The 27,749-nt window shown below is 35.0% G+C and overlaps 2 protein-coding genes across 3 annotated transcripts; one reads left to right on the top strand and one right to left on the bottom strand.

Moving 5' to 3' along the window:
• Positions 1 to 16,934: 16,934 nt before the first annotated feature.
• On the bottom strand, positions 16,935 to 19,818 carry LOC113279536 (probable myosin light chain kinase DDB_G0279831). Of its 2 annotated transcripts, XM_026528232.1 has the most exons (3): positions 18,951 to 19,810; positions 17,233 to 17,903; positions 16,935 to 17,149 (listed from the first exon to the last, which is right to left on the bottom strand). In XM_026528232.1, the coding sequence occupies exons 1-3, from the start codon at positions 19,544 to 19,546 to the stop codon at positions 17,112 to 17,114; spliced, it is 1,305 nt and encodes a 434-aa protein (XP_026384017.1). In that variant the 5' UTR covers positions 19,547 to 19,810; the 3' UTR covers positions 16,935 to 17,111. The 2 variants fall into 2 exon arrangements, with proteins under 2 accessions (XP_026384017.1, XP_026384012.1); XM_026528227.1 differs by lacking the exon at positions 16,935 to 17,149 and having other exon boundaries at positions 17,156 to 17,903; positions 18,951 to 19,818.
• LOC113279546 lies at positions 19,479 to 21,587 on the top strand. Its single transcript, XM_026528238.1, has 3 exons — positions 19,479 to 19,610; positions 19,702 to 19,758; positions 20,156 to 21,587. Exon 3 carries the CDS (start codon positions 20,535 to 20,537, stop codon positions 21,333 to 21,335), a length of 801 nt encoding a protein of 266 aa, XP_026384023.1. The 5' UTR covers positions 19,479 to 19,610; positions 19,702 to 19,758; positions 20,156 to 20,534; the 3' UTR covers positions 21,336 to 21,587.
• Positions 21,588 to 27,749: the final 6,162 nt, after the last annotated feature.

Here is a 27,749-nt window from a genome sequence, read left to right as displayed (position 1 = left end):
CCCGGATGATTTTGTGCAAATTCTTAATCTCGCTGACCACGACATAGCTGTGAAGTATAATTACAAAAAGCAGTTAAGTTGGGAAAAACTTTGTGTTCTAACAAATAAGTGTTTTGGTTGGGATGAAGCAACATCGAAAATTGAGTTCAGGAGGTGAGCTGCTTACAGAACTAGACAGTTCAACATTGGTTATTTGATGAATATGTTCAAAGCCACCTTGGACAAAGAAAATAAAGGTACGCTAACTGATGCCTAAGTGGAGTACGCGGCCACCGCGTATCTCCTTGTGTATTGGGATGTTTCATTTTCCTCGATGCTTGTGGCAACCGGTTCGACGCCAACCTTCTACAACTACTGCATCCTCTGACTAAAGTATGTGACTACTCTTAGGAACGACATGCCATGCATTTTGATGGAAAGAGTTGAGACAGGTGTCCAGGCTCAAAACTAGCCAAGCTTCCTGGTACATGAGTCTATTCCAAGTATTTTACTAACTTTATTAATCCATTAATAGTTACGTTTCTTTTTTTCTAATTGAAGAATCAATTTTGTAATACTTGGTTTGATATCTATATAGACATGGATTTGACCATTTCCCTATCATGAAATTGGACACAGAAAACCCGTAGTGGGAGAAAGGTACGCCGCGAGGAACAAGGTACATCTTCGATGACAACCGTTCTAGGACAAAGAAGCATCCGTTGATTCTCTTAAAGGAGGTTTTGGACTCGATGAAGACCTCAGATATATGCTTTGATCCATACAATGAAGTCCGAACTAGTGGACATATAGCAGGTCAATCCGAGTTGTCTCTTTATTTTGGACTGTTGTGGTATCCCACAGGATATGTGATGTACGATTCTTCAAGGGTGATGCGAAAACACGGTTATGTACAAGGAGAACCACGACGGAACATCTGGGACCATATCATATTGGAGGTGGAAAAGTGCGCGTCTAATAGTGACTTCATCGCAGTGGTTTACTTAGGTAAGCCATCCATTATTGACCATTGGGATAAAATGATGAATTACTTGATCAACCATCGTTGACTGCCATTAATGGTAGCAAACATCTCCTCCATCGCTGCTCAGTGAAAACTCAAACTATCCCTGAACTGTAATGCCACAGACTCGAGCTTCTCTATATCGAATAAGCCATCACCGGTATAGTGCAACAACCAGATTCTAACCCTCGAATCAAAGTACTTCTCTCCATTCTCAGCACCATTAACACCAGCAGCCACTATCACTGTTTTTCCCGAGCTCTCTATGTTCCTGTCTTTCTTCATTAGTAATGACCTATAATGGCAGAAACCAACTCGAACCATCCATGAAAACCAACACCACATCGTCTTCACTGTAACTCCATCATCAACAACTGTTTTGATCGTCATCACTGCCAATGACAGTCGATCCAAACTTGGGCAACAATATCTTCATCTTCATGGTTACCAGCGCAACTCTACCATGCCTTAAACTCTCGGGATAAAACAAATTGAATAACTCATCCATAGATTTGATAATCTTCATTCCATCGCCCATCAATCACCGAATGCATCAACCTGAATATCATGTCATTGGTCCCTGTCGGTTGAAAAGAAAAAGATGGTGTGCCCTCAGTATTTCAAAGGGTGTCTTCATAAATATTTGAATTCTAGGTCTCCCCTTAGTAGTAGACCCGACTCCCTTTAGCGATCCCCTTGTAACATGGCTGCCCACAGCAGGATCGATGCCCCTTAACCAAAGAGGGGCTGCCCGTAGCAATATCCTAGTAAATGACATTTTATTCTTTTAATCTTCCACGTTCTTATTTTGCTCATAACTTCTTAATACGAGCTCAGAATGATTTTGTTCTTTCGCCGTTTCCTTCATATTTCTGTCCTCTTCAATATCATGACAAGAATAAATCCTGGATTTAGTAAGTTTCACTTCTTTTTACTCCGATGTCTCCAAAAGACCTATAAAACTTAAATCAAGGGTTTATAACACCTATCAGAACTCTTGAATTTCTTCTTGAGCAAAGTCAACCTAGGTGCCAAGATAAATTTCTATGTTGGATTTCTTGTTGACTCATAGCCATAATAACAAGTCTCTTATGTATCTTTGTGGGATTTGAGTAAACCATCTCAAAGAAGCATACAACATCTTCTTAATCATCCCAATCAACAATGTTCATGAAAATCTCAATAATTTCATCACAATCGTATCACAAATTGTAGTACAAGAGTGTAAGTATGGTTTCAAATGGTCCGGTAGACCTATTAATTTCAGTTTTTGCTTTTAGTTTTTACTATTTATGGATCAAGCCGAAAAACAAATTAGTAGACGCATATCATTCAGGCAATCAACCACAACATCAAGATACAAGGGCATGACAGGAAACTTCAATCAAGTGCATTGGAAACCTCTACCTCCATTCGATCTCCTGTGGACACTACCGTGTCCATCAAAAACACAACTTTTCTTGTGGAAAGCATTGACCGAAGGCCTTTCAACCTTCGAAATCAACAAATACCGCCGATGCAACTCTGATCTGAAATGAAAACGCAAGGGTACCAAAATGCACCACCAACTTTTTCTTAGGCAATCTTATGGACAAACTCGATATTCAATTTCGAGAGTTAATCTTAATTAGGAAGGAATATCTAGAGTTTTATCTCTAACACTCAAATCAGAACATTTACAGACGCAATTCCTTGAACCTGATTTCCGTGAGAGTACTTGGGTGATTCCAAAGATCAATTTCCAAAGTAACCAATGAAGTCTTATCCAACAACAAGGTCAGATGTATATACTACGATTGATTGACGTACAACCTGTGATATTTCAATTATAAGGATAAACGATATAATGCGGAAAGAAATAACACAGACACCAGAAGTTATGTTAACGAGGAAAGTAAAAATGCAGAAAAAACCCCGGGACCTAGTCCACATTGAACAATAAACTGTATTAAGTCGTTATAGACACTAGCCTAATACCAATTAACTTCAAACTGGAATGTAGTTGAGACCGAATTAAACCCTCCCAACAATTCAGTTATTGTCGTTTTCCTTACGCCTCTTTAATCCCAACAGGACTCCGCACAATTGATTCCTTTAGCGGACCTCACACTAACTAAGAGTTTTTTCAAATCAATTGAATACTTTAAACCAATCTTCCTCCCACATATTAAACCCATGTGTGATTTCCGTTTCAATAAAAAAATTTGATCAAGGTGATTTGAAATCGATAGCAATAGACAAAGTCTATCTAACCTCAAAATCCAGACTTATAACACCTAGTGCAACCTAGATTATTATTCACCTCACAAGTATAAAACTTGTGGAATCAACAAAGACTAAGATGAAGAGAAATTTGATGATTTCTATCTATCTTGTTCAAGTGAGCAGCTCAACAATCGAGAAAAAATCAGGTCACTCAAGCTATCAATATAATCCATAACATGACCTGGATTCACGAATCCCTATGAAGTCTTTGTATTCGCTGAAACCCTAGAAGGGTTTTAAGAAGAGGGCGACTCTAGTTACAACTAGGACATACCAAGAAAACTATTGTCGGTATTCAAAGATCTCAGTTGTTTGAAGTTCCACATTATAGACTTTCAAAGAATAGGTTGCTTTGGTTTTAAACTAAGATAGCTTTGGAACCAAGCAATCAATATACATCGTTAAATGAAACTTTGAAATCTATTTTACATAAGAAATATATACACTACGGTTAGGTGAAACCATAACCGAACTGTGTATAAAAACTATGTTCAAGGTGGTTAGCCGAAATTAGCCAATTTGAACTTATAAGCTTAATACTCATTTTTATAAACACTTAAGACTAAAATCGAAATACAATTAAGTGATCAAATATGTCTATGGTGTTTATAGAGATTATTCAAATGAAAATTATCTCAGAGAAATAGTTTATGTGCATGAGAATTTAATCGACATGGCAAGTTGGTGTACAAATTACAAATACCAAAGCCGTTCGTGAGTCATTCGAGTCACAGTACGTGTACCGGTTTGCATACTACAAACACTACTGACTTCCGGATTTAGCAAAGAACTAATTGGGTACGTGTACCGGTTCGACATGTAGCTACTTCCCTACGTGTACAAGTACATGTAATACAACTTCATACTTATAACAGTTTTCTCAGTTTGTAAGATTGATAACACTATCTGCTACCTGAGCATAGTAGTTCTATATTTGTCTCTAAATCCATTCGAAACATTCCAGAATGACACAAATCATTGTTCCAGGCTATTTCCAAATGATAAAAACTTGAACCATGATTTAGATTTCGAACAATTTTTTTTTCATTAATCGAAATTCATCAAGTATGAGCAAATGTTCATTAATCTTAGTTATTGTATTTCAGAACTAATTACCAAGATAAACTTGACTCAAAATTCTTGTATATGCATAATAGTCTAATTAGTTATGTGACATCGTCTCATAGGTATAGAGATGGATATAACTTTAGATATAGGTGGTTCAGTCTTCACTTACCTTTTTCGAAGAAGTTCTCCAAAAGCTTCGGTTGATCCGCCTTCAAATGATAGAATACAATGATGACTGTTACAATGTCTGTATCTTAATTAAATTTTTATCCTAATCTGAGACTTAACTAATTGTAGACTAGAAATCAATATATAATTTTAACAACTAAATTTGGCAACAAGCTTGAGATAGAAACACTTGTGATTTCGACCGAGCAATGCTCTAACAATCTCTCCCTTTGTCAATTTTAGTGACAAAAATATCAATACATATGGATAAAAAAATAAATCTTTGAAACTCTTCGAGTCTTGATTTTTTGGTTTCTTCAATTCCTTGAATTCTTTGTTACTTCAATGTGCAATGATTCTGAAAGTGTTCAACGCAGCATCGTTGTTGTTGAAGATCCGTGGCGATAACAACTTTGAAAATAAAATATTCTCAATCGTCGTTATACAGAAACATGGTATTATTATCTTCTCAAAATTTCAATTGTATCTCAACTCTGAAGTAATACTACGACGATACGTCTTTCCCATTAATCAATACTTACATCTTTTGCATAATAGGTGAAACCTATAGATTATCGATTCACTCACCCTTACATAATGGTGCGTAAACCATATGTATGTAGTGCGAAACTACTAAATAATTCTCCCCCTTTTTTTCAATAAAATTGGCAAAGGTACGAAAATCGTGGGATTATAATGAAAACAAAAGATAGTTCATGATTTTAAGGCGTTTACATATCAACTTTATTTAGATGATTTCACACAGTAAGACAATACTTAGCACTCACCTAGGAGATTTAAGATACAAGCATCCCCTTCAAATTCCACAACCACACTCCCAAAAAAAATATAACAATTAAGCACCAGTTCATTTAAGAAATCTCCTCCATTTGATGTTATTCACGAGAGAACAACATGAGTGTCCTTTCTTTATGAAAAATAAGAAAAGGATTTTGCTAGACATTAACAAATCACATGGATTTGTATCCACAATATAGATATAAATTAATCTCAGCATCAGTTACGAACAGAGAGATAATTTTAATATATATGACTCAATATAAGAAGATCTTGCGGGATGTGTGTTTTGCAGTAGTAACACAAAAGTGTGATCACAAGTAGACCAATACTGCGACAAAATTCTCAAAGAGTTTGCTCTATTTTCAGTTTATGAAAACATAATAAATTTAACTTTTGAGCATATATGAAATATCAACTCAATTTACGAAAAACGCAAAGGCACATATATTTCATAAGATTTTTGCGAAAACATGCAAGATGAAAAAAAAACTCTAGAATTTAAATAAATAAATCTAAAAACATGCAAGATGAAAAAAAAATTGTTTTAATAGCTTGTGTAATCACAATTTTTGCTATATCAAACTCTAGTTATCCTTCTCAAAAGTAAGAATAAATTTTCACAAGAAGTTTTCTATTACTTAAAATCTTTGAAAAATTATTTATCATCTCCAAACTCCTTATCAATAACTGGCATGGTAACATATGGTTCATGAATGAATGAGCTAGTTCCTGCAAGAAGTTTTTCAAACCTGTTCTGATTGGAGTGACCCGCTCTAGGTTTCTTTTGATTTTTCCTTTTCCTCTTAAGAGATGAGACAACATGATAAGACAACTCTTGTTCCATTTTAGTTGGATTAATATCAACAACCATTGGAACATAGGTTTCATGAGAACATACTACGCTTGGAGTCTCCCTTATTCGTGTGAAAATACAAATATACAACTCAACAAGCAAGAATTATTTTGAAAGAAATATGAGTCTTGAGGTAGAAGAAATTTACCATGTATGTTTTTCGGAACTATAAAGGTTCACGTACATAAAACCTAAAAAGAATAAAAAGTCATTCTTATCCTTATATAAGTTTTGTAGATCAAAATTTCTCAATACCATCACTTGAGACATGGATATAGATGATTATGCACAAGATGGTCATCCAATTCTGATTCAAAGCCCTGATGTGCATGTTTCTTGTCTCTTTTAAGGGCAAGAGACAAGATGCACATTTCAACACAATTAAATTGTGATAGGGTGAGCAATAAAGTGCTCATCGTCAGGTTTCTGCATGAAATATCCAATATTCTTCTTTACGAAACCTTTAGTCCGGAATCTTTTCTTAAGTTTAGATTTTACCTTAACCTTTGAATCAATCAATTCGTTAGAAGAATAAGAGTTAACTTTGCATACCTCAGGATTAGACTTTTGAACAAGTTTAAACACATATGCCAATCGACTAGCCCCCCCATTGCAGTTTGTTGACATGCCTTAGTTTTTATTTATACTTGAAGCATTGTGAGAGTATGTGACCTTCAATGGTACAGTAAGGGCATGTCGGTTTGGAGGTTGATTCAGGAACAAAATTAGCAGTTAAGCACAGAACACCTGAAAAATTAGGAGAATTTCCATTAGTATATGAAAAGTCAATAACATCCTCCAAAGATCTTGATGAAGAGTTATATATTAAATTATCAAGATTGATATGAGTGCTACATTTATCGAAGTTGAAAATTTCTCCCAAGAGTGCTACACTTGAACTTCTCTCTTCTTCCGAGTCGTAGTGATCAGAGGTTTCGTTATATCTTACTAATGGCTTCGCAACAACAGCTCTGTCTACAAAAATCGTCGCCACATCGTATCCAAAGTCTCGGGCTTGTAAAAGGAATACATAGCTATTTTCCATCATAAATAATTTGTTCCATCAAATGCTAGCAGTACGTTTATTGAGATTGTATTCCTATCCATATAATCAGATTGCTTCAAACACAGACTTGTTAGGTCTTATCGTGTTTGTGATCGATGTTGTATGCGTCAAAAATAATTTCACTTTCTCACTTCAAACTAGATTAAATATAGCATATGAAAAAAAATAGTTCATATCCACATAGAGGCTTTTGTTGTTAAATAATCTCAAGTTTCTTAGTAACCAAAGGGGGGGGGGGGGATTTTGTTTTTAGGAAAGCAATAAAGAAATTGAAAGCAAAGTAAATAATAAGAAGTAATCAATAAGGAGAAGATATTGGTCATGGGATAGTATCAATCACAAACTTGTATTTTAACAAATTACTAAAATTGGTAATTTAATCTCGCAATTATTAAAAGTCCTAGGATATCCTGATCGCAAGAACATCCCGTTAATTTCCTGATTTCATCACAAACACATTAAAAGATGCACATGTGGATTCTACCTAGCAAGCAAGCTAAAGTGTAAAAGTACACTTATGTTTACCAAGAGCGCTATGTTCTATGAAATAAGACTAATCAATGCAAACAAACGTGTAAAAACACTAATTTGTTTTAACAAAGGTTATGATTCATATGCAATTATAAGATGTATCACGACAGGTAATAACTACACTATGCTACTTGCAATCATAAATTTAACAACTTTTTCGTATTGAAAATCCTAACATAGCTTTAGATATGAATGCAAATCGAATTGATTCCGGACTCAACCAAACAAGTATTCAAATCATATGAGAAAATAAACCATGAATCATAAACAATAATCTATTGAGACAAAACTAATTTCATTGAGTCAAATATAAAGTTGTGAAATCAACTTCATTCCATAACCAATGATATTGTATTTAGCTACTCATAGCTATGGAGTTCATCGTAATAGTATTTGAATTAAAGAACATGAAAAATAACGAAAGGAAACCCTAGAAATGTTTCCGACTCTCTTCAAAGCTCCAAATAGAATAATACGTGATTCCAAGTTATAGAAACTATTTCTCTTTTGTAGCTTTTTCTCCTTCCAAAACTAGGTCATGTCTTCAAAAACCCATCTCCAATGTGTCTACCAAGCCCAAATGTGAGAAATATCCATAGAGAAACTCTGCCCAAAAGTATAGTTAAGAGTCCCAAAAATTGGCCGGCAAACTGACCGGAAATTGCCCGGAAAGGGTCTCAGGTCATCGGCAAAGTCCGCCTAGTCACCGGTTAACCGAGTTGAATCGGGAAGTCAAACGAGTTGAAGTGAGTCATCTAGTTAACTCAGTCATAGACGAGTCAGGTGAGAGTCAGATCCGATTCAGGATCTGGCTGGGTGACTAAGTTGTGTTGGGTTCTTGGACAAAGCCTGAGCTACGTTTACACTGGCCTGGACTTGTGTGCGCAATGATTGCGCAGTAGCAACAGTGATGCGCTACTACCAGCTTCACTTCACTCCCATCTGTAATTCGATCTCAACACTAACGAAACAATCACCACATCCAATATCAGTTCCATTCATCATAACATCAACACCACCTGAGCATCTATAACTTCACGGCCAACTCCATGAACTGCAACTCCTCTCAACTTCAGCTTCATCTCAGTCTTGTCCACCACTTCATTGCACTGACACTGCATTAACATCACCAACAAATCCACCATCTGCACTTGCACCTACAATTCATGCATTCTCATCCAGCAACACCAATCCACTGCAGTTACCCATTTCTTCTTGCAGGTCATATCACCACTGAACTCCACCATGCTCTAATGCAACTATCACCAGAACCACTTCAAACATAATTACCAACACCCATTTTCTCATACCCTGTAACATAGAACCAGACAAACACTATCCATTTGAGCTTCATGGCCAGCAACTACCACCATATACTCCATTCAATCACAACATTCAAATGTACCACTAATCTGTAATCTCAGCTGAAATCAACCACAACTCATTTCCTTCTTGATTCTTTTCGCCAAACGCCAACAGCAGCAGCAACATTAACTTAGCCTCCACTAACTCCATTGTCTCAGCAGCAAACAACATTTTAGCTTCACAACAACCATCAGAACCTGCTCATTTCCCTAACATATTCATTCACCAGCTTCACATCCTCCATCAAAACAACACAACAGCAGCAACAACAACAGCTGTACTTTATCTTGTTCTTGACTGCAACAAACCGACCAGTCCTCAATAACCACCAGCAAAATCTCCTCTCCATGTTACTGCCATCTCAGGAGCCACCTCAGGAGCAACAACACTGGCTTCAACTGCATTAGCAACATCTTCAAAGACAAGCTCTCCATCTGAAGCAATCTCACAGCTCCATAACCAACAATTCACAACCTAACTCAATCAAAACCCATTTTTATTTACAGCAACAGTGACCCTAATCTCCTCTTCCTAATCACCAGATTCGAGCATACTCATTTGTATGAGATTAGGAATAGAACAATCTTTATTCCCATCACCAACGAGATCTTCTTCTTCTATTTCCTCGATTTATAACTCAAAATCACTCAAACCCCTCTCTCAATTTCAGCTCAACAAAGCCAACCCATTTCCTTTCGAGAACTGACCCAACCCCTTCGATTCCTGCTTGTTCTTTAATAACCCTAAATCGTCATCAGTATCTCTTCTTCTCTGTGTGTCAATTAACACCACCATCATTCTATCTCAAACCCATAACAGGCAATTAACAGTAAAACCCATTTTCAAACCCTAATCGATCTTGTTCTTCATAGCAGCAACCCTAAATCAACCATCATTTTCTGCTCAGATTCAAGTAACACTCAAACTAGGAATGAACCCTAAGTTTACTATAACTTTCTTAAAATCAAATTCTCCATTTAATCTTCTAATGTCTTCCAACGACAATAGCTCTAGTTCTTCATCAACACTCCATCAGATTCACCTTGTTTCATCTTCCGGCTTCAAAATATTGCAATCCATCTTCGTCACATCTTCAATTCCTTTTTATTCTTTGAATTCCTCTCTCACTTTCATCAGTAACTCTTAAATTCAATCGTCACCAGAAGCACACAAATCCATATTTTCTTCCTTCTCTGCCAGCCACATTTCTCTCTTCTCAATTTCCGTGAACTCAAAATACAAAGAGAAAAACATTTCTCTTGATGTTAGGGCTAGGTAATGATGAGAATTCATAATGGCACCCTGCACTACTGGATAAGGGATACCCAATTCACACATGGCTTGGTGGAACCGACCGCCTATTTTCTCGCTCAACTGTACGGTTCATTCTCCACCTCATTCCTGCGTAAACTTAGCTGACTCCAAATGTAAATCGACTGTATGACCTTTTTGTCCTTTACACTCCAAATGGACGTTTTTTCTTCTTTTGCTCGTACTGATTCCATTTCACCTAATAAACTCAAAAGCAAACATAAGATACATAGTTCAAAAGAAAAGTAGTAAAAAAAACATACACTATAGATAAATATCAAGGTGTTTACAACACCTATCAGTTTGCCTGCTCTGATACCAATTGAAAACGCGGGGGTACCAAAATACACCACCAACTTTTTTTTAGGAAATTTTATGGACAAACTCGATATTCAAATACAAAGCTTAATCTCAATCAGGAAGGAATATCTAGAGTTATATCTCAAACTCACAAATCAGAATGTTTACAGACACAAGCCCGTGAACCTGATTTTCTTGAGAGTACTTGGGTGATTCCAAAGATCAATTTCTAAAGTAATCAATCAAGTCTTATACAACAAACAAGGTCATATATATCTAATATGATTGATTAACGTATAACTTGTGATATTTTAGTTATAAGGATAAACAATATAATGTGGAAAAGAAATAACACAGACACCAGAAGTTTTGTTAACGAGGAAACTGCAAATGTAAAAAAACCCTGGGACATAGTCGAGATTGAACACCAAATTGTATTAAGCCGCTACAGACACTATCCTACTACCAATTAACTTCGGACTGGAATGTAGATGAGACTGAATTAAACCCTCCCAACAATTCAGTTACAGTCGTGTTCCTTACGCCTCTTGAATCCCAGAAGGATTCCGTGCAATTGTTTCCATTAGCTAAATTCACATCAACTAAAGTTGCTTCAACTCAATTGATGAATTTAAACTAGTCTGCCTCCCACATATTAAACCTATATGTGATTTCTTTTTCAATCAAAATATTTGATCAAGGTGATTGAAAATCAATAGTAATAGACAAAGTATAGCTAACCTCAAAATCCAGACTTATAACATGGAGTACAAGACGACTCTAGTTACAACTAGGACACACCAAGAAAACTAGTATCGGGGTTCAAAGATCCCAGTTGTTTGAAGTTCCTCTTTTATAGAATTTCAAAGAATGGGTTGTTTTAGGTTTAAGCTAAGATATCTTTGGAACCAAGGAATCAATATTCATCGTTAGATGAAACTTTGAAATATATTTTACATAAGCAAGATGTACACTCTGGTTAGGTGAAACCGTAACCGAACCGTGTATAAATACTATGTTAAAGGTGGTTATCCAAAACTAGATGATTTGGACTTATAAGCTTAATACTCATTTTCATAAACACTTAAGACTAAAATCCAAAGACAATTAAGTTATATGCCTATGGTGTTTATAGAGATTATTCAAATGAAAATTATCTCAGAGAAATAATTTATGTGCATGAGAATTTAATCGACATGGTAAGTAGGTGTACAAAGTACAAATACCAAATCCATTCGTAAGTCAGTCGAGTCACAGTACGTGTACCGGTTTGCATACTACAAACACTATAGAGTTCCGGAGTTAACACAAAAATAATTGGGTAGGTGTACCGATTTGCATACCATAACCAGTTAACGAGTTCCGGAGTTTGACAGAACAATTCAGGTACGTGTACCGGTTTGCATACCTTAAGATTTTAACTGGTTCAGGAGTCCACGTAACTTTTCTGGTACGTGTACTGGTATCTGGTTCACGAGTTGACACATTTTGTTCAAGGAATATATAAGAATATGCTTACCATAAATCCATTCATCGACATATAGCTACTCCGCTACGTGTACAAGTATATGTAATACGACTTCAGAATTATAACATTTTTCTCAGTTTGTAAGATTGATAACACTGTCTTTTATCCGAATATAGTGGATCTATATATGTATCTAAATCGATTCGAAACATTCCCGAATAACATCAATGACACATATCACTGTTCCAGGCTTTTTCCGAATGAGAAACACTTGAATCACGATTTAGATTCCGAAAAACAAAATTGTCCTTAATTTAAATTCATCAAGTATAAACAAATGATCATTAAGCTTAGTCATTATATTTTGATAACTAATTACCAAGATAAACTTGACTCGAAATTCTTGTCCATGCATAATAGTCTAATTAGTTATGCGACATCGTCTCATAGATAGAAAGATGAATATAACTTGAGATATAAGTGTTTCAGTCTTCACTTACCTTTTTTCGAAGAATTTATCCAAAAGCTTCGGTTGATCTTTGCCTTCAAACGGTAGAACCCAATGATGACCCCCATGATGTATGTATCTCAACTACACTTCTATCCTAATCCGATTTAACTAATTCTATACTAGAGATCAAGATATAGTTTTCACAACTAAATTTGACAACAAGCTTGAGATAGCAACACTTGTGACATTTACAAATGCCATAAAGATTCTCCTATCTTTAACCGACTCGTCGCAAACCGTCCTTGTGGGTGCAAACGTAATACTAAATCCATACTTATGAGGAGAAAAAAATATACCACACAATTCAAAATGTCCATTAGGAGATATCCACATAGGCATTGTCGTCCAATACTTGGTTTTGATTGTTTTCAATCCCTTTCAACATTTTTCACACGCACATAATTCTTTGAACTCGTATTATTTTTCCTATCTACATTCTTGTCTCATCATCTCCATATAAAAATCCTTATCCTTCATTAGTTTGGCGACCATCTTATTTCTTGAATATTGGCGTTGGGTGACATTTTCGATAACCGCCTCGCTTAAGTATCCGATTTGTTCCGTAGAAACGTGAAACCCACAATTCCCATCCCCATCAACATCGTCGGTGGACAAAAAAAAATGAAGAAATGAGTTGAGGGAGTTGTTCCAAATAGTCTTCGTATATTGTATACCTATATCGATATGGTCATTCTAGAAGATCTCTAGGGAAAAAAAGAGTACCATGCTTGTCTTTTACAATCACCATTTCCATTGGTTTGGTTTGGTTTGTTGTGAGCCACCCATTTTCTCGAAAACTTCTAATCCAATTGGGGTCTCCACCAAAATAACTTCTTCCACCGTTTCGCTTTGACTTACTTGAGAAGTCTCCATAGAGACTTTTGGTTTCACTTTTCGTACGGTTGGTTCACCTTGATCCTTTCTCGGACGAACCCTTTTCTTAGAAGGTGGCACATCTTGATATCCAGCTTTTGTATGCTTGTGCCTAAAAAAAATTCTTTTACTAGACAAATGTTCCTTCAACTATTTTCTATAGATGATCCTTGACACATCGGTATTCGACCTAGCCATCCCCTTTCTCTTCCTCGGTTCTTCAACCTCCCTTAAACAATGTTAAAGGGATTTCTCCAATTGGTGCATCAATATTTACTTTTTGGCGTCATTTGCTATATAGTAACACTCGGATATCCGTTTACACATTTTCGTCTCCAAGAATTACACACCATTAACAACCAGGGTGATTGGAATGAAAGATAATTGCTTCAAAAATAGATGAATATCATTGATGTCAATCACTTCAACATACATACCCAGCTTATGCTGACATGGGATTCCAATAAGTATCATATCCTTGTAAACACACACCGTATTCTCATCATCATAATCTTTATAAAAATACGATTATTCCGTCATGTGATTTGTTGCCTATTTTGAAAATTTGTGAACAATGCACCTTAGAAGATTTTTTTCTTATATATGTGCCAAAGGGAACATATGTAAACTACATTTCATACAAGTACAACCTTAATCTTTGTGAGATCACGATTGGTGTATTCATGGATTTCTTCTTGGATTGACACAACTTCATTTTGAATACCAAGTGGAATTTTTTTTAATCGGCCATGAGACCCCTCTACAATTCTTGTTTCCTCGTTATTGAAGTTTCAATATTCATATGTCTATGCAAACACAAACCTATCATTATGCGGTGTCAACCATGGCGTTTTACAATACTCAACGGTCTTTGGATAGTTCGTGCCCCATTCATCCTCAAATTTCTTCAAGTTATCTTCATAATTTCCTCGATTTTTTACCAAACAATTTTTTCCCATGTTTTTATAAATAAAGATCGCTTTATTCCATCCTCTTTACTGATACGTTCATCCTCTTTCTTCGACCTCTTGGTACTTGATTTTTTAGCTTGAGAATGATGTCTGCAATTGGATTTGAGGTTGCATTGAATGTGCCACTTACAAAGCAAGTTCTGGGATTCTGGAAAAAATACCTTTATTGCATTCATTAAGGCTTGACCGTTATCCGTTATGATAACCTTGGGAAAATACTCGTCGTTATAAATTGACCTCAACGTTTGCAATATCCAAATGAAATAAATGTCGTTCTCGTTATCCATTAAACCCAGCGCCATCGTAAACATTTTTTTGTCCAAAGTGTGGCAAGCGATGTTCAAGAACGACGTGTTGTACTTTTTTGTCTTATAAATAACATCTATTAACAAAAATTGATGAAATAATTTAGCCAATTGGATCATCAAAGGATGTGCCAAGAAAATACTAACCACTTTGTCATCTTTTTCTTCCTTGCTCATCGTGTAGTCATGTTGCTAGGCTAACCACTCAGATTGTTGCATAATCGCTCTACCATCCCATTCCTTTATTTTTATTGTAGATATCTACAAATTAATTGTAGAAAAATAAGACAAGTTGTTGGGGTCATCCGTCTTTATATTGCTTAAGATCGCACTCGCTGACAGATCCTCATTGACATGTCCGTCTCCATTCGATATGGTAGTAACTTGGAAACCATTACATGCCCAACAATACTTTCCAAATAATCTTGGTTGTGACAACCATTAGAAACTTAAATAATTTATACTCTTTACCTTCCTTACCGTCGGGCTTATAGAATACAACCTTAAATAGACATCCTATGTTTTTTGTATCACCTCGGTATTTCCTCTCTGTCTTCCTTACATACTTATGATTTTTTTCCTCGTGACTCTTTCTGTCCCCACCTCGCTCACAAATTATTTAAAATCGACACGACTTCACGAAATTTTCTTAAACTACCACACACATCTTTTCTTTTCCTTGTTGATAAGCCACCTCCTTACATGCAAATGACTAAATACGCATATATAACAAAACGAATCTGATAAGGAATTTTACATATATTCTTTGAAAAAAAGGAAATAGTGCGTAGATAGCATACCAAATCATTTTCTTAGTGTAATAAAGTATCATCCCTCAAATACGTTTCATCATGAACCACTACAATGTCAGACATATGATAACAACAAGCTAGACTATTATAATCAGACGCACTGGAGTAAACTTTTCTACTGATTGTCTCATAATAGGTAGCCAGATGTATACCTGTGACTACCAACTTCATATATAAATGTTGACAAGTATTCTGTAAACTTAAAACATGTAATATCGGAGGTCTACGACGTTGTACTACAACATAGGTAGATCTAAACAACATACATTCAATTATAGGTTGTGAAATTCGAAAATTTGAAGTAAACATGCTTCTAGGGTGACATATATAATCAGAAGATAATGAATTTATCAACTACCGATTATTAAATATGAAGAATTACAAATTTCTAAAATTTGGAAAATTTTGATTTTGGGGAGACTAACACAATCGAAAGTTAAATAATTTTACTACCCTATCAATTGAAAAATATGAACAAACCAAGTTTCATAAGTTTGGAGAAATTCGTTTTTGGGGCGACTTTCACGATCGGTAGTTAAGTAACTTTAGAAATTGCCGATTATGAAAATTTGGAATTTTCAATTTGGAGGTTTTCATAATCGGTACTAGTCTACATCCACGAGACTACCGATTGTAGATATATTATGGTGCAATATATTATAATTTGTAGATGTGGTATTTCATTATCTAACGATTATGGTCATTTCATGACATTGAATCCATGGAAAAATCGATTTTTTTATGTTACAAATGCCCACTAAATAAGTATTTGAGTTTCTTAACACAAAACCTGTACATTTTATCCATTATTAATTTCGATCTCCTGTGATTTTTCGTTTTCTTCCATGAAGTCTTCATCTAAGGATTCTTCTCCTCCACAAAAATTTGTATCATTCAACAAATACCCCAAATCGTCATCTCTAAACGTCGTGAAACCTTCGACATTATGTTCTTTATGATTTTTCTCACCTTCTTCTTCATACCATCCATGTTTGTTGTTGGTTTAAAAAAAAAAAATCTCCCACTTCTTTTTCTTCTTCCACTCTAAAACTTTAAACTAAATTACTCAAATAATTTTCCCAACACTAACTATGTACAAACTAATTACCGATTATAATTATTAATTACCGGTTATAAAGGGCATATTAGCCATTACAAAAATTTAGATATATGGGTTAGGTTGATTTTACTTCATATTAACTCTATTTTGTTTTATTAATCACCTCTAATTCTTTTTGGGTCGCCCTTAAAAATACCGGGTTAAAAAATCTCAAAACATCAACTTTATTTTCATATTCACACATGTTTATGAATTGTAATACAGTGGGATGCATAAATGTTGGTACATGCAAGTGTGATCATGTACACTTCAAACAAACATACACAAAAAACGTAATACTAAACTAGAAGCACACACAAAATCACCAACTGTTCATTACTTCATTTTCTGATTCCATTCTCTCGTGTAAGAAATTTATCTGCAAAAGTTAAAAGGAGAAATTCAACTGGGGTTCAAATTACAATAGAGATTTGAAGCTGCATGATTGAAGAAGAATATCACCTTCTCTTTGTGTAATTGGCTTTGCTGGACTGAAACTTCTCAGAGAAATCTTTTGATGCAGATGTTGTTGTTGTTGATGATTTGTTATTTCCTGGATTATTTCCGCACATTGACTCTGAAACTTTTCTTTTGCCCAAGCAATTGCTTCATCGATTCCTACAGATTCCCTTTTATCTATGTTTGTTTCTCGTTTTCTTTCTGGACTAATCTCAATTACATAAGAAGACCTCATCACCTCTTCATGGTCTTCTTCTTCTTGTGGAGACATTTTATAATCTTGATAATGATGGCGGTTAGTACTTTTTAGTATCTGATCAAATGTTGGATAATATTCTCTTTGCAAAGAAACAACAGAGGATGGTGACTCTCCAGGATTACCGTTCTCTTTCGGTACACTATTACTAGTGAATGAACTTGATGTGCATGAGTTCGGGTCGATACTAATTGTTTCTGGTGATGATATACTATGAGAAAATGCAAACCTTGTTGATGAGTTCATTCTATTGTGATTGTGATTATTGTTGCTGATATTCATGATATAATCATGTTGATTATTGTGATTCTCATGGTTATTACTAATCCATGGATAATCCGAGGTGGATGCTTTCTTATGTTGTTCATCAACCAGCATCGAAGATGTGTACAGCCGACGACCTGGGATGTTAACTGGCCTGAGGAATTTCAGACTTCAATGTCAGCTTAATTGGACATTTCAAATATTCAAGGGAATAAAAAACTGAGGCTGTTATTTTTCAACCACAACCCAAATAGCAGTATGTGGTTTGTTTTCTTTATTGAACCCGATCGTAACATCTCCATTACTTTTCCCTATTTCGTATGAGTCCTAGTGCTTGTTGGTTTTACAGGATACATAGCTCTCCAATCATTTTGCTAGTGTATATTGTAATATTTTATTTTTTATTTTATGCCAAGATTAACAGTTTGGGGTAATCAAGGTTCAAGAGTAAATTCAGCTTCTCATCATGCAGTTCATAAAATCTCGCCCGGATATAGTCAAGTATGTAAAAGTGACTGACGGCAGTTACTCCTAAATCTATTTTCAGAAAATCTCTTTAAAATTGCCTCCATGCTCCGGAAGCTTTTTACCCCAAACAAATACACTAGGTTTTACTAATACAGATTTCCCCATCCATATTATAAAATCTGATGTGAGTTTTCGGCACAATCAAAATAAAAGTTTGGAATAAAATTACACACTTATTATAATATGTTTGTTAGTTAGTATTTCTTCTATTTTTGGAAAAGTGATACTTTCATTTTTTTTTCATTTTAACCTAAAAATAGGCCAAATTGAAAAAATTAAAGTATCATTTTTCCTGAGATAGTATAATTTTACATTCTTATAAAAAAAAAAAAAAAAAGAGTTTCCCGCACATTAAAAATATTAAAATCCATGACAAAGTGTAAAAAAAGAGAAAGCTATAAGAATGAGATTGATATGTAGCACAAGTGCACGACCGAGTAACCTGTAAAGCTAAAAGGGTCGTCATTCTATCTAACTTTATTTTTTGCTCGAACAATTTTCAATCCGGCCAACCAAACAATTCCCATATTTTCCGGTATTCCAACCCGTAAATTCGGGAAAAACAGAAGAGAAAAACTTTTTGGTCATTGGAGTCAAAAGCAAGGTCAAAGAAAGTCAAAATAAAGCAGAAACAAAAGTACTGTTGACTGTTGAAGTAAAGTGAAAACGGTACCTGAGCGTAGACGTGAATGTATCGAAGAAAACATCATCTTCAGCAATGGATGGACGAAGCGGACTCAATTCTCCTTCCCAGCTCAACACCGACGATGAATTCGATTTCAAATTCTGATTCTTAGTATTCGAATATTCAGATGATGGTGATTTCCACTTTGATCTCCTTTTATCTTCATCATCTGATCCAAAGATATCATCGTAAAATCCACTGTCGATCTTCTTTTTCTTCGAAGGTAATATCTTCTTTCCATTATTTTTCGACCGATCTACGTATTCAGATGATCTGAACATTCCCTCGTAAAATGTTTCTGTACTTGTTTTTAAATTCCCAGTGATCAAATCTCCTGAAGAGAATTGGCGGGAAATTATACTTCTCGGTGGTCCTCCGAAAACGTCACAGAAATTTTCTGGATCAAGACTTGTTGTCGTTGTTGTTGATGATGATGTTTCCGATTCATTTGTAATAATCCGAGAACTATTGTTATTATTTCTTCTCATTGTCGTCATCATTAATCGATCCGATGAAGTTTCTTCTGTTGATCTTCTTCTTGGTAGACTGTTCAATCCCATCCTCATTCTCCAAGATTCATCCATTTTTGTTTTTTTTCAAATTTCTTTGTGCAGTAGCAGTAAGCAGCAGCTTGTAGTATATAGACAGGTGAATGAGAAATTTAAAAAGTGCTTTTTGGAGAAAGTGATTTTTTTGGTTTTTTAACTTTTTCTTTTTTGATTATTGTTTCTTTGTTTAGACAGGAAGGAGAGTGATGATGATGAAGAAGGATATATGATTCGAGATATTGGAAGTGGTGGGTCTAATCAGAAAACCTGATGGTGAAGAATGAATTATAGTCTTACACCACATACCACTAAATAACAATTTGGAATCAATGTTCTTTGTTTTTTTGCATGGATTTTGACAGTTTATGCAATAAAATTCATCATATTTTCTTGAAATAATCCGTGAAAAATGAAAAAGTTAATCATTTATATTGAATCCAGGAAATCATGGATATCATGATGGCTTGGCCAAATTCTTTTTACTGGAGTGCACTTCTAGCGGTTCTCCTCAAGAGCAAACTAGATCTTTCCATAACTTTTAAATTATTGATTTAGATCTTCATTTATACTCATACTTTTCTTATAGCATAATTCAAAAATTCATTAGAAGTTTTATAATAATAATGATAACCCTTTATGGCGCAGGGGCACAAGAATTAGGATTGTGGTTTTTCTGCTGGTATGGAACTACACCACATATGTTGTGCAAGAAAAAAGAGAGAAGCAGGCAGTATTGGTTGGATTAGCTGGAAAAGAAAAGGGAAGGTGAGGAGATGAGGGAATGGATGGATGTTGCTTACCTCAGAGGAGACTTTGAATTGAAGGGCAACCCCAGCAAGCGTCTAATATTTTTATTGATATATACCCTGCTGGGCTGCTGGTGTATATTATTGTCCAACTCATCCATCTTTTCTAAAGTAAAAAAAAAAAAAAAATCCTAAAGTAAAAAAAATCCTAGGTCTATGAAGGGGCTCAACCTCGCGATAACGAAGCCCTTACCCTAATTCGTTTGGAGAAAAAAGAAATGGAAACGATGAACCAGAGAGCTCTCAGGATGAAGATGGATTATTTGGAGGGTGGACGTCGCCCGGAAGACTATAAACATTCCGATATCCACAGGAACCTTATGTTGCAAATTCTTAGAGATCCGACGAATTTCTCCGATGAAGTAAAGATTAGCACCCTTCTAAGATTTCACAAAGATACATGCGCCAATTTGCTTTTACGCCTTTATTCATCCATTGTTGATGCATCCAAGGACATGGAAATCCTTAAAGAATTTGAGCCTATACTGGAGGATCTCAACATTAAAGACCAGCTGACTCTTCAGGATGCTGCTTACCATGATTTGAGAGCAAAAAAACAGCTATTCCAGATGAAAGCTGATATGTCGGTCTTTTTAAAATCTTCCGACTCCCCCCTCCTAGAGGATGAGCATTTTAAGAAGTGGATGCTGCAAAAATCACAATGTGAGGATGACGTCGACTATCATAATGATGAGGAACGCCTAGAGGGTGTCGAGGAAGCAATATGCAGGGTACTTGATAATCTCCGAACGCTAGGAGCTGATATGTCCAAATACCAAGATGATGATCTCAATTTCCAAATCAATGATCGGGAAGCCACAATTAACCAGTACACGCTGCTGGAGGACAAAGCAACAAAGACATCAGAAAAAGTATCTGAGCTGTTGGAATATGGGCACCCCTGTGCGTCGTATATAAGCGATTTAAAACGTCAGGTTCAAATTCTGGAAAAGGAATCTGCTGAAGGAACGGTCGAGAAAAAGGCCGGTTCCAGATCCGGACAAGGAAAACGCCGGTAAAGCAGCAGCAGCTTTGCATTTGAAGAAGAAGGAACCTTTCCAAAATGGAAGACATTGCATGATAAAAAGTACGTTAGTTCTTCTCATCCAGTAAAGGTTGCTCTAAGATTATGCCACTTATTTTAATTATTAATTTAAAAAATAATTAAAAGAAAATGAAGGGGCTGATTTTCGTTTTCTACTTTTTCACCCTGTTGTATTGTGGGTTTTTTCTATATTACGTCCAAGGATTCCAAACTCCTTTAAATTGGAGTTGGTTGAATAATAACGTCATGAGTGACGGAGTCAGGATTCCAAAAAAAAATAGGCAAACAAAAAAAATTAGATATATTTTTTTTTCATTTCATATAAAACTTACAACACCTAACAGTTAACGATAAATTGCACAGCACAACATGAAATATGTTTGTTAATTTTCTTGGAGGTATATTGTTTTTTCTTTTTTTTTTTTCTAAAAAACACACAATCAAATTAACTTAAAAGAGAGTTACAAACAGAAGTTGGAGGCTCTTTCCTCATTAAAGAGTCCAAAAAAGGAGGAAAAGAGGCCCAAATATCTTTCAAACTGAATTTCCTAATCCGACGTGCAAGCCAGTCAGCTAGTTTGTTTTTAAGACACTGAATATAAACAAGTTTATAACTATTACAACTATTAAAGGAAATCCGGCAATCATCCAACAGATCTTTGCTTCTCCATTATACATCACCTTTGCGTTCATTAACAAAATCCACCAGTTGTGGACAATTACTGACAAACAGGATTTTAGGAAGATTCATCTCCTTTTTCCAGGAGATGGCCAAAATTAGAGCAGTCGCTTCAGCAGTCACTGCATCTGTAATCAGCCCAAAGTCCACTCTCGATCTTTTTACTCTACCTGCATTTTCATTGAGAATAATACAAACATCCATATTAAAATCCTTGAAAGAACCATCAATGAGCATAATATTATCAACATACTGAGAGGGTGTTTTAACATCCACTCTAATATGCTTCTTAATCTGAGGAGGAGCAATATAATTCTTAAACTGCCTTTTGATATCCACTATTACTCTATCAAGATTTATTTTAGTGCCCTTGAAAACCACATCACATCATAATTTCCATACACTCCACATAATAATAGCACCAATGCTTGGCCAGTTCACGGGATAATGGAAACTACCCAGGGCTCTGTAAAACCACAACAGAAAAGTGTCTTCAATCCAATCAAAATCTAGACTCACCAAATGTTGGAGGGACAACACAAACCAAATAAGAGACGAAATAGGGCAGATGAAAAACAAATGCGTAAGAGATTCTTCCCCATTTTTGCAAAGAGGACAACAATCATCAACAGAAGGATTATAAACTTTAAGTAAAGAGTTTACCGAAAGCACCTGAGCAAAAAGTTTCCACATGAAATATTTAATCTTAGGCAGGCAATCAATAGACCAGACCTTTTTCCAGAAAAAATATTCATCAGTAGAGCTTGTGTCATTCATATAAACTTTGTAAGCAGTTTAAATAGTGAAGTCACCATTTTTAGTGTGTAACCATTTAATGCTATCTTTTTCCTTTGTATTTAAACTTAAAGACCTAATTTCTTTAACAACATCAGGGGAAAACAAACTGTAAATAAGGCCAACATTCCAATTATTGTTCTGAGAATCTATCAGCTCACTCACAAAAATAAAATCATTATAGTTAGAATTAACCGAAATCGGGAGAGAGTTGCACAATGGTACCCGGTTAGAAGACCAAATTTTTGTAGAGTTACCATCATTAATTTTACTCACAATATTATCTTTTAAGAAGACCAGACTTTTAACTATACCCTTCCAAATTCAAGAGGAAGTATCTGCAAACTTATCTATCTCTAACAACAGATTTTGATCAGGATAATACTTATCTTTTTAAAAACTTAGAAACCAATTGGTCGGGATTTTTACAAATTCTCCAACCCAGTTTAGATACGAAGACTATGTTAATGGCGTAGGAATTTCTAATACCAAGACCACCACATGCTTTTGATATTCCAATATCAGTCCAAGAACGACAATACACTGCCCTTCTTGGGTTTCTTTTAGACCACCAAAAAGTTCTCTGAATATAGTTAATTTGAGAAGTAATTTTTTTAGGGAAAGGAAAACAAGACATATGATACACAACAAGACTAGAAAGGACATGTTTAGTGACAATTGTTCTCCCAGCCACATTAAGGTTTGTTCTCTTACAATTAATCAATCTTGCATATAATTTATCAATAAGGAATTGAAAAGCCTTAGTGTTATCTCTTTGAACAAACAATGGGGTGCCCAGATACTTTTCACTCCTACTCAGAAATTTAATCCCCCATGTCCTAGACAACATTTTCACATGCTTATGATGCATTTTAGCACTACTAAAGAAACCAGATTTCTCAAAATTTATAGCTTGACCAGACGCGTTTACAAAGTTATTGATAACCTTCATAAGGTTTATAGCATAATATAAAGAAGCTTTTGCAAAAAGCATGCAATTATCAACGAAAAATAATTGAGAGATAGACGGGATGTTTTTCCTAAGTTTAAAATCTTAAATTAAATTATCTTCTTCACCTTTTAACAAAAGTTGGAACAAAGTTTCAATACATACGATAAAAATGTAGGGAGATAGACAATCTCCCTGCCTAATGCCTCTAGTCGGGAAAAATATATCTCCCGGTGACCCATTAACTAAAACAGAATTAGAAGTTGTACTAATACATTGATAAGTTAGTTGGCACCAAACTTCAGAAAAACCAAGTTTTTTAAAAACAATGATTATAAAAGGTCCTTCTAGTCTATCAAAAGCTTTTGAGATATCTAGTTTAATTTCCATATGACCATTTTTATAATTATTCTTCTTCTTCCTTGTTTTAAAAGAGTATAAAATTTCATGACTTATAATTATGTTATCTTGAATTTGCATATTGACAATAAAAGCTGACTGAAACGAGAAATCAGATAATCAAGTAAAGGCTTTACACGATTTGTTAAAATATTAGAAATGATTTAATAGATCGTATTAGTTAAACTAATAGGTCTAAAGTCACAAGGAGAAGATGTGCTACTTACCTTAGGAATAAGAGCAATAAAAGAGTGGTTGAATTGTTTAAGGAGATACTTATTACGGAAGAAAGATTGAACGTGATTAATGACCTCAGCTGAAACCTCCTCCCAGTTATCTCTAAAAAACCCTCCTGGAAAACCATCAGGCCCCGATGATTTCCAAGGAGCCCTATTGTTAACACTGGAGTGAATTTATTCGATAGTAGGAATTTCCACTAACTGAACATTCATCTCATCAGTAATAATAGGTTGAACGTCTTTAATAACCATATCAATATCAGCAGCATTAGGCATACTTGAAGTGAATATTCTTTTAAAATGGTTAGACAAAAGCAACACGACTTGCTCTCTATCTTCTAACCAATTACCTTGACTGACATTAGGCATACTTGAGGTGAATATGCTTTTAAAATGGTTAGAAAGAAGCAACACGACTTACTCTGTATCTTCTAACCAATTACCTTGACTGTCCCTCAAGGTATGAATAGTATTATACATATTCCTTAACTTCACATAATTGTGAAAGAAATTTGTGTTTTCTGTCATAATGATTAAAGTAATCAATTATGGATTTTTTAAAAAAAAAAAGTGTTTTCAATCTCATACCAATAGTGAAGCTGCCTGGAATAACTTAAAATATAAGAACCTATAGAAGGAGAGTAAGGTAATAACTGGAGCTTCTCAATTTCTGAGTTTAACTAAGTTATAGTTGTTTTAATGTGGACAAAAGAATTCAAGTTCCATTTGCTGAGGTCTTGCTTAAGATTCTTAAGATTACTAGCAACAACAAAACTTGGAGAACCACTAACTCTTTTATCCCAAGAATTTATAAGAACACTCTTAAATTCGGGATTTAGCTGCCAACATTTGCAAAACTTGTAAGGGATAAAAATACCTTTTTCATGATGAAAGCATTTTAATAAAATCGGACTATGATCTGAATAAATTCTACCTAGATTAGTAACCCTAGTTTGAGGAAGAACCGAGACCCATTTATCACTCATAAAACCCCTATCTAGTTTTTCAAAAATCAAATCAGCAGGATTCTTAAACCTTCTATTACACCACATAAATGGGTTACCAAAAGCAAAGATTTCATTCATATTTAGCTGAGTTAGACTATTTCTAACAAAATCCGGAGGAAAAGAATTTTCTGGAATACCACCTTGTTGTTCAGAATCATGTAAAATAAAATTAAAGTCACCCAATAACACCCAAAGTTTATTACCATCTTCATTAAAATGATGCAAATAATTCCATTGATTTCTCATTCCCAGAGTATTCAAAGAACCATAAATGAAGGACACAATGCAGTTTTTAGTAATCAGAGTAATGTCACAAACAATGTGTATCATGTTAAAAGCACTACCAACCACTTCAATAGTTGAATTTGCAAAGTAACCTAGAGCTAGTCCACCTGATTTACCAACATCAAGGATTATATACCAAGAGTCATAAGGGAGATGATGGCTATACTGGCTAACTGTGTCAGAATCAACCATAGTTTCTAAGAGACAAATAACATTTGGTTTAAATTTATGATAAATATTCAAAAGGTGAAGCCATTTTTTATCCGAACAACACCATTCATATTCCAACATATAAACTTCATGTTGCTAAAAAATTACTATGAACAACAAGGTTTAAACAAAATACTAGAGAAGAAAAAAGAGCTAAGTAAAACAAAAATATGGCAAACAAAAAAAACAAGATCAGCAAGAAAAACTTATAAGGTAATGGGCCGAGGTTGGCTCCGCATCCATAGAGTCCATAGGTTCCATCATCATGAGTTTGCTTCATTTTCGAAATCTTCTTCAGTAATAAGAGGTTTAGGAGGAAGAACAACAATTGGAGTGGCTTCATAAATAATTTCCTTATCAAGACAACTTTCTAAACCTTGAGCACTCAAATCTGACATCTCTGAAGATTGACTGAACAAAATGTCTGAAGAGTAGTTAAGCTCAGTGGATGAGTTAACCATGACCCCAAAGCTTGAAAACATGGTTTGAGAAATAGTAGTACATGAGGCTGACCAGTAAACATTCAACTCCACATTTTCAGAAATAGGTAAACCACTTTTACCCACGTTGAAAGATAACCTAACAGGAGGAGAGAATGGAGGTAAAGAGACCATATGAGCCCAATTAGGAGTAGGGATCATAAAGGAGGAAGTATAGCTAGAACTAGATCCTTCATAAATGGATTCAAAGCTTGTCCTAGATCTTTTACCCTTTTTATCATGAGTTAAGAAGGATGGGTCAAAAGAGAAAGAATGTTCAGAAGTGTTTGAAAATTCAGGAGATAAATGCACAGGGCAAGAAGAAGATTGAGAAGAGTCATTAACAGAAGATGAACTAGGTTCCTTTATAGTTAAAGAAACAACAGAGGGAAAAGCATACAAAAAAGATGATAATACAGAGAGAGAAAAAGAACATGAACCTTTCACATTTGCAGCTGCCTGGAGACTGAAAGAACAAGATAAGGGTTGAGAAGTTAAATCTTTAATAGCACAAAAAAACCCAGATGAACAAGCTTCAATTATCTTAGCAACACCAGAACTTTCTCCCTTATTAGTACTATTAACCACGTTAGAAAGTGCAACATGAATAGCATTAGGTAAAGGATCAGGAAGAGATTTCACATAAATTCAAGACTGAATTTATTTACACTTGACTCCATCATGATACATCACAAAACATTTTTTACATGCATGAAAACGCAGTTTGGGGTAGAAAGAAGACATGGTATAAGTTTTTTTAGAGGTATTAAAAACTACTTTATTAGCAATATGAGTCTTCATTGGCACCATAACTTTAGCTTCATAGAAGTTTCCCAAGGGGGTATCAACAGCTTCAATCTTACCAAAATGCTCAATAATCTCCCTAGCTTTACCCTTGTTGATTAAAGAGTTAGGGGTAGTGACTTGTGACACATTAAAGTTTTATCCCAAACCAAATCAAACACTGACTATATTTCCCCCAAAAGCTGGACAACAAACAATTTCCCAAACAACAAAGTTGGCCTAACAACCATAGCTAAGTCAATATCAGAATTTTTCTTAAACATAACAGCAAAAATATTGAGAACCCCATCCACCCCTTGAATTTAAGGGTTAGCTAGTTTAAAATCTACAGAGTTTATGGTCCAAACCCTATTCAAGTGATGCTTAACTGAGGTTTTGTGATAATTACGATACTGGTCACACATCATTCCTTCCAACCTAAATGAAAATTCTTTTACATCCTCATCAAGGTCAACAACCCTCACATTATCTTCAGGCACAACCATATTCACTCAGAAAGAAAGAGAAAAGCAATCTAAAACAAGCAGTCTAAAATGAAGAAC

This window comes from Papaver somniferum, chromosome 1 (genome assembly GCF_003573695.1).
Source record: "Papaver somniferum cultivar HN1 chromosome 1, ASM357369v1, whole genome shotgun sequence".
In the NCBI taxonomy this organism is placed as follows: domain Eukaryota; kingdom Viridiplantae; phylum Streptophyta; class Magnoliopsida; order Ranunculales; family Papaveraceae; genus Papaver; species Papaver somniferum.
The sequence above is the reverse complement of the archived record's forward strand: the minus strand, read 5'-3'. Positions and strand labels throughout refer to the sequence as shown.

Coding starts and splice junctions, on each gene's coding strand:
- LOC113279536 (XM_026528227.1), bottom strand. CDS start 19,546: ATGGATGAATCTTGGAGAATGAGGATGGGATTGAACAGTCTACCAAGA. Junction 17,904..18,950: donor ACATTCACGTCTACGCTCAG/GTACCGTTTTCA, acceptor GAAATTCCTCAG/GCCAGTTAACATCCCAGGTC.
- LOC113279546 (XM_026528238.1), top strand. CDS start 20,535: ATGGAAACGATGAACCAGAGAGCTCTCAGGATGAAGATGGATTATTTG.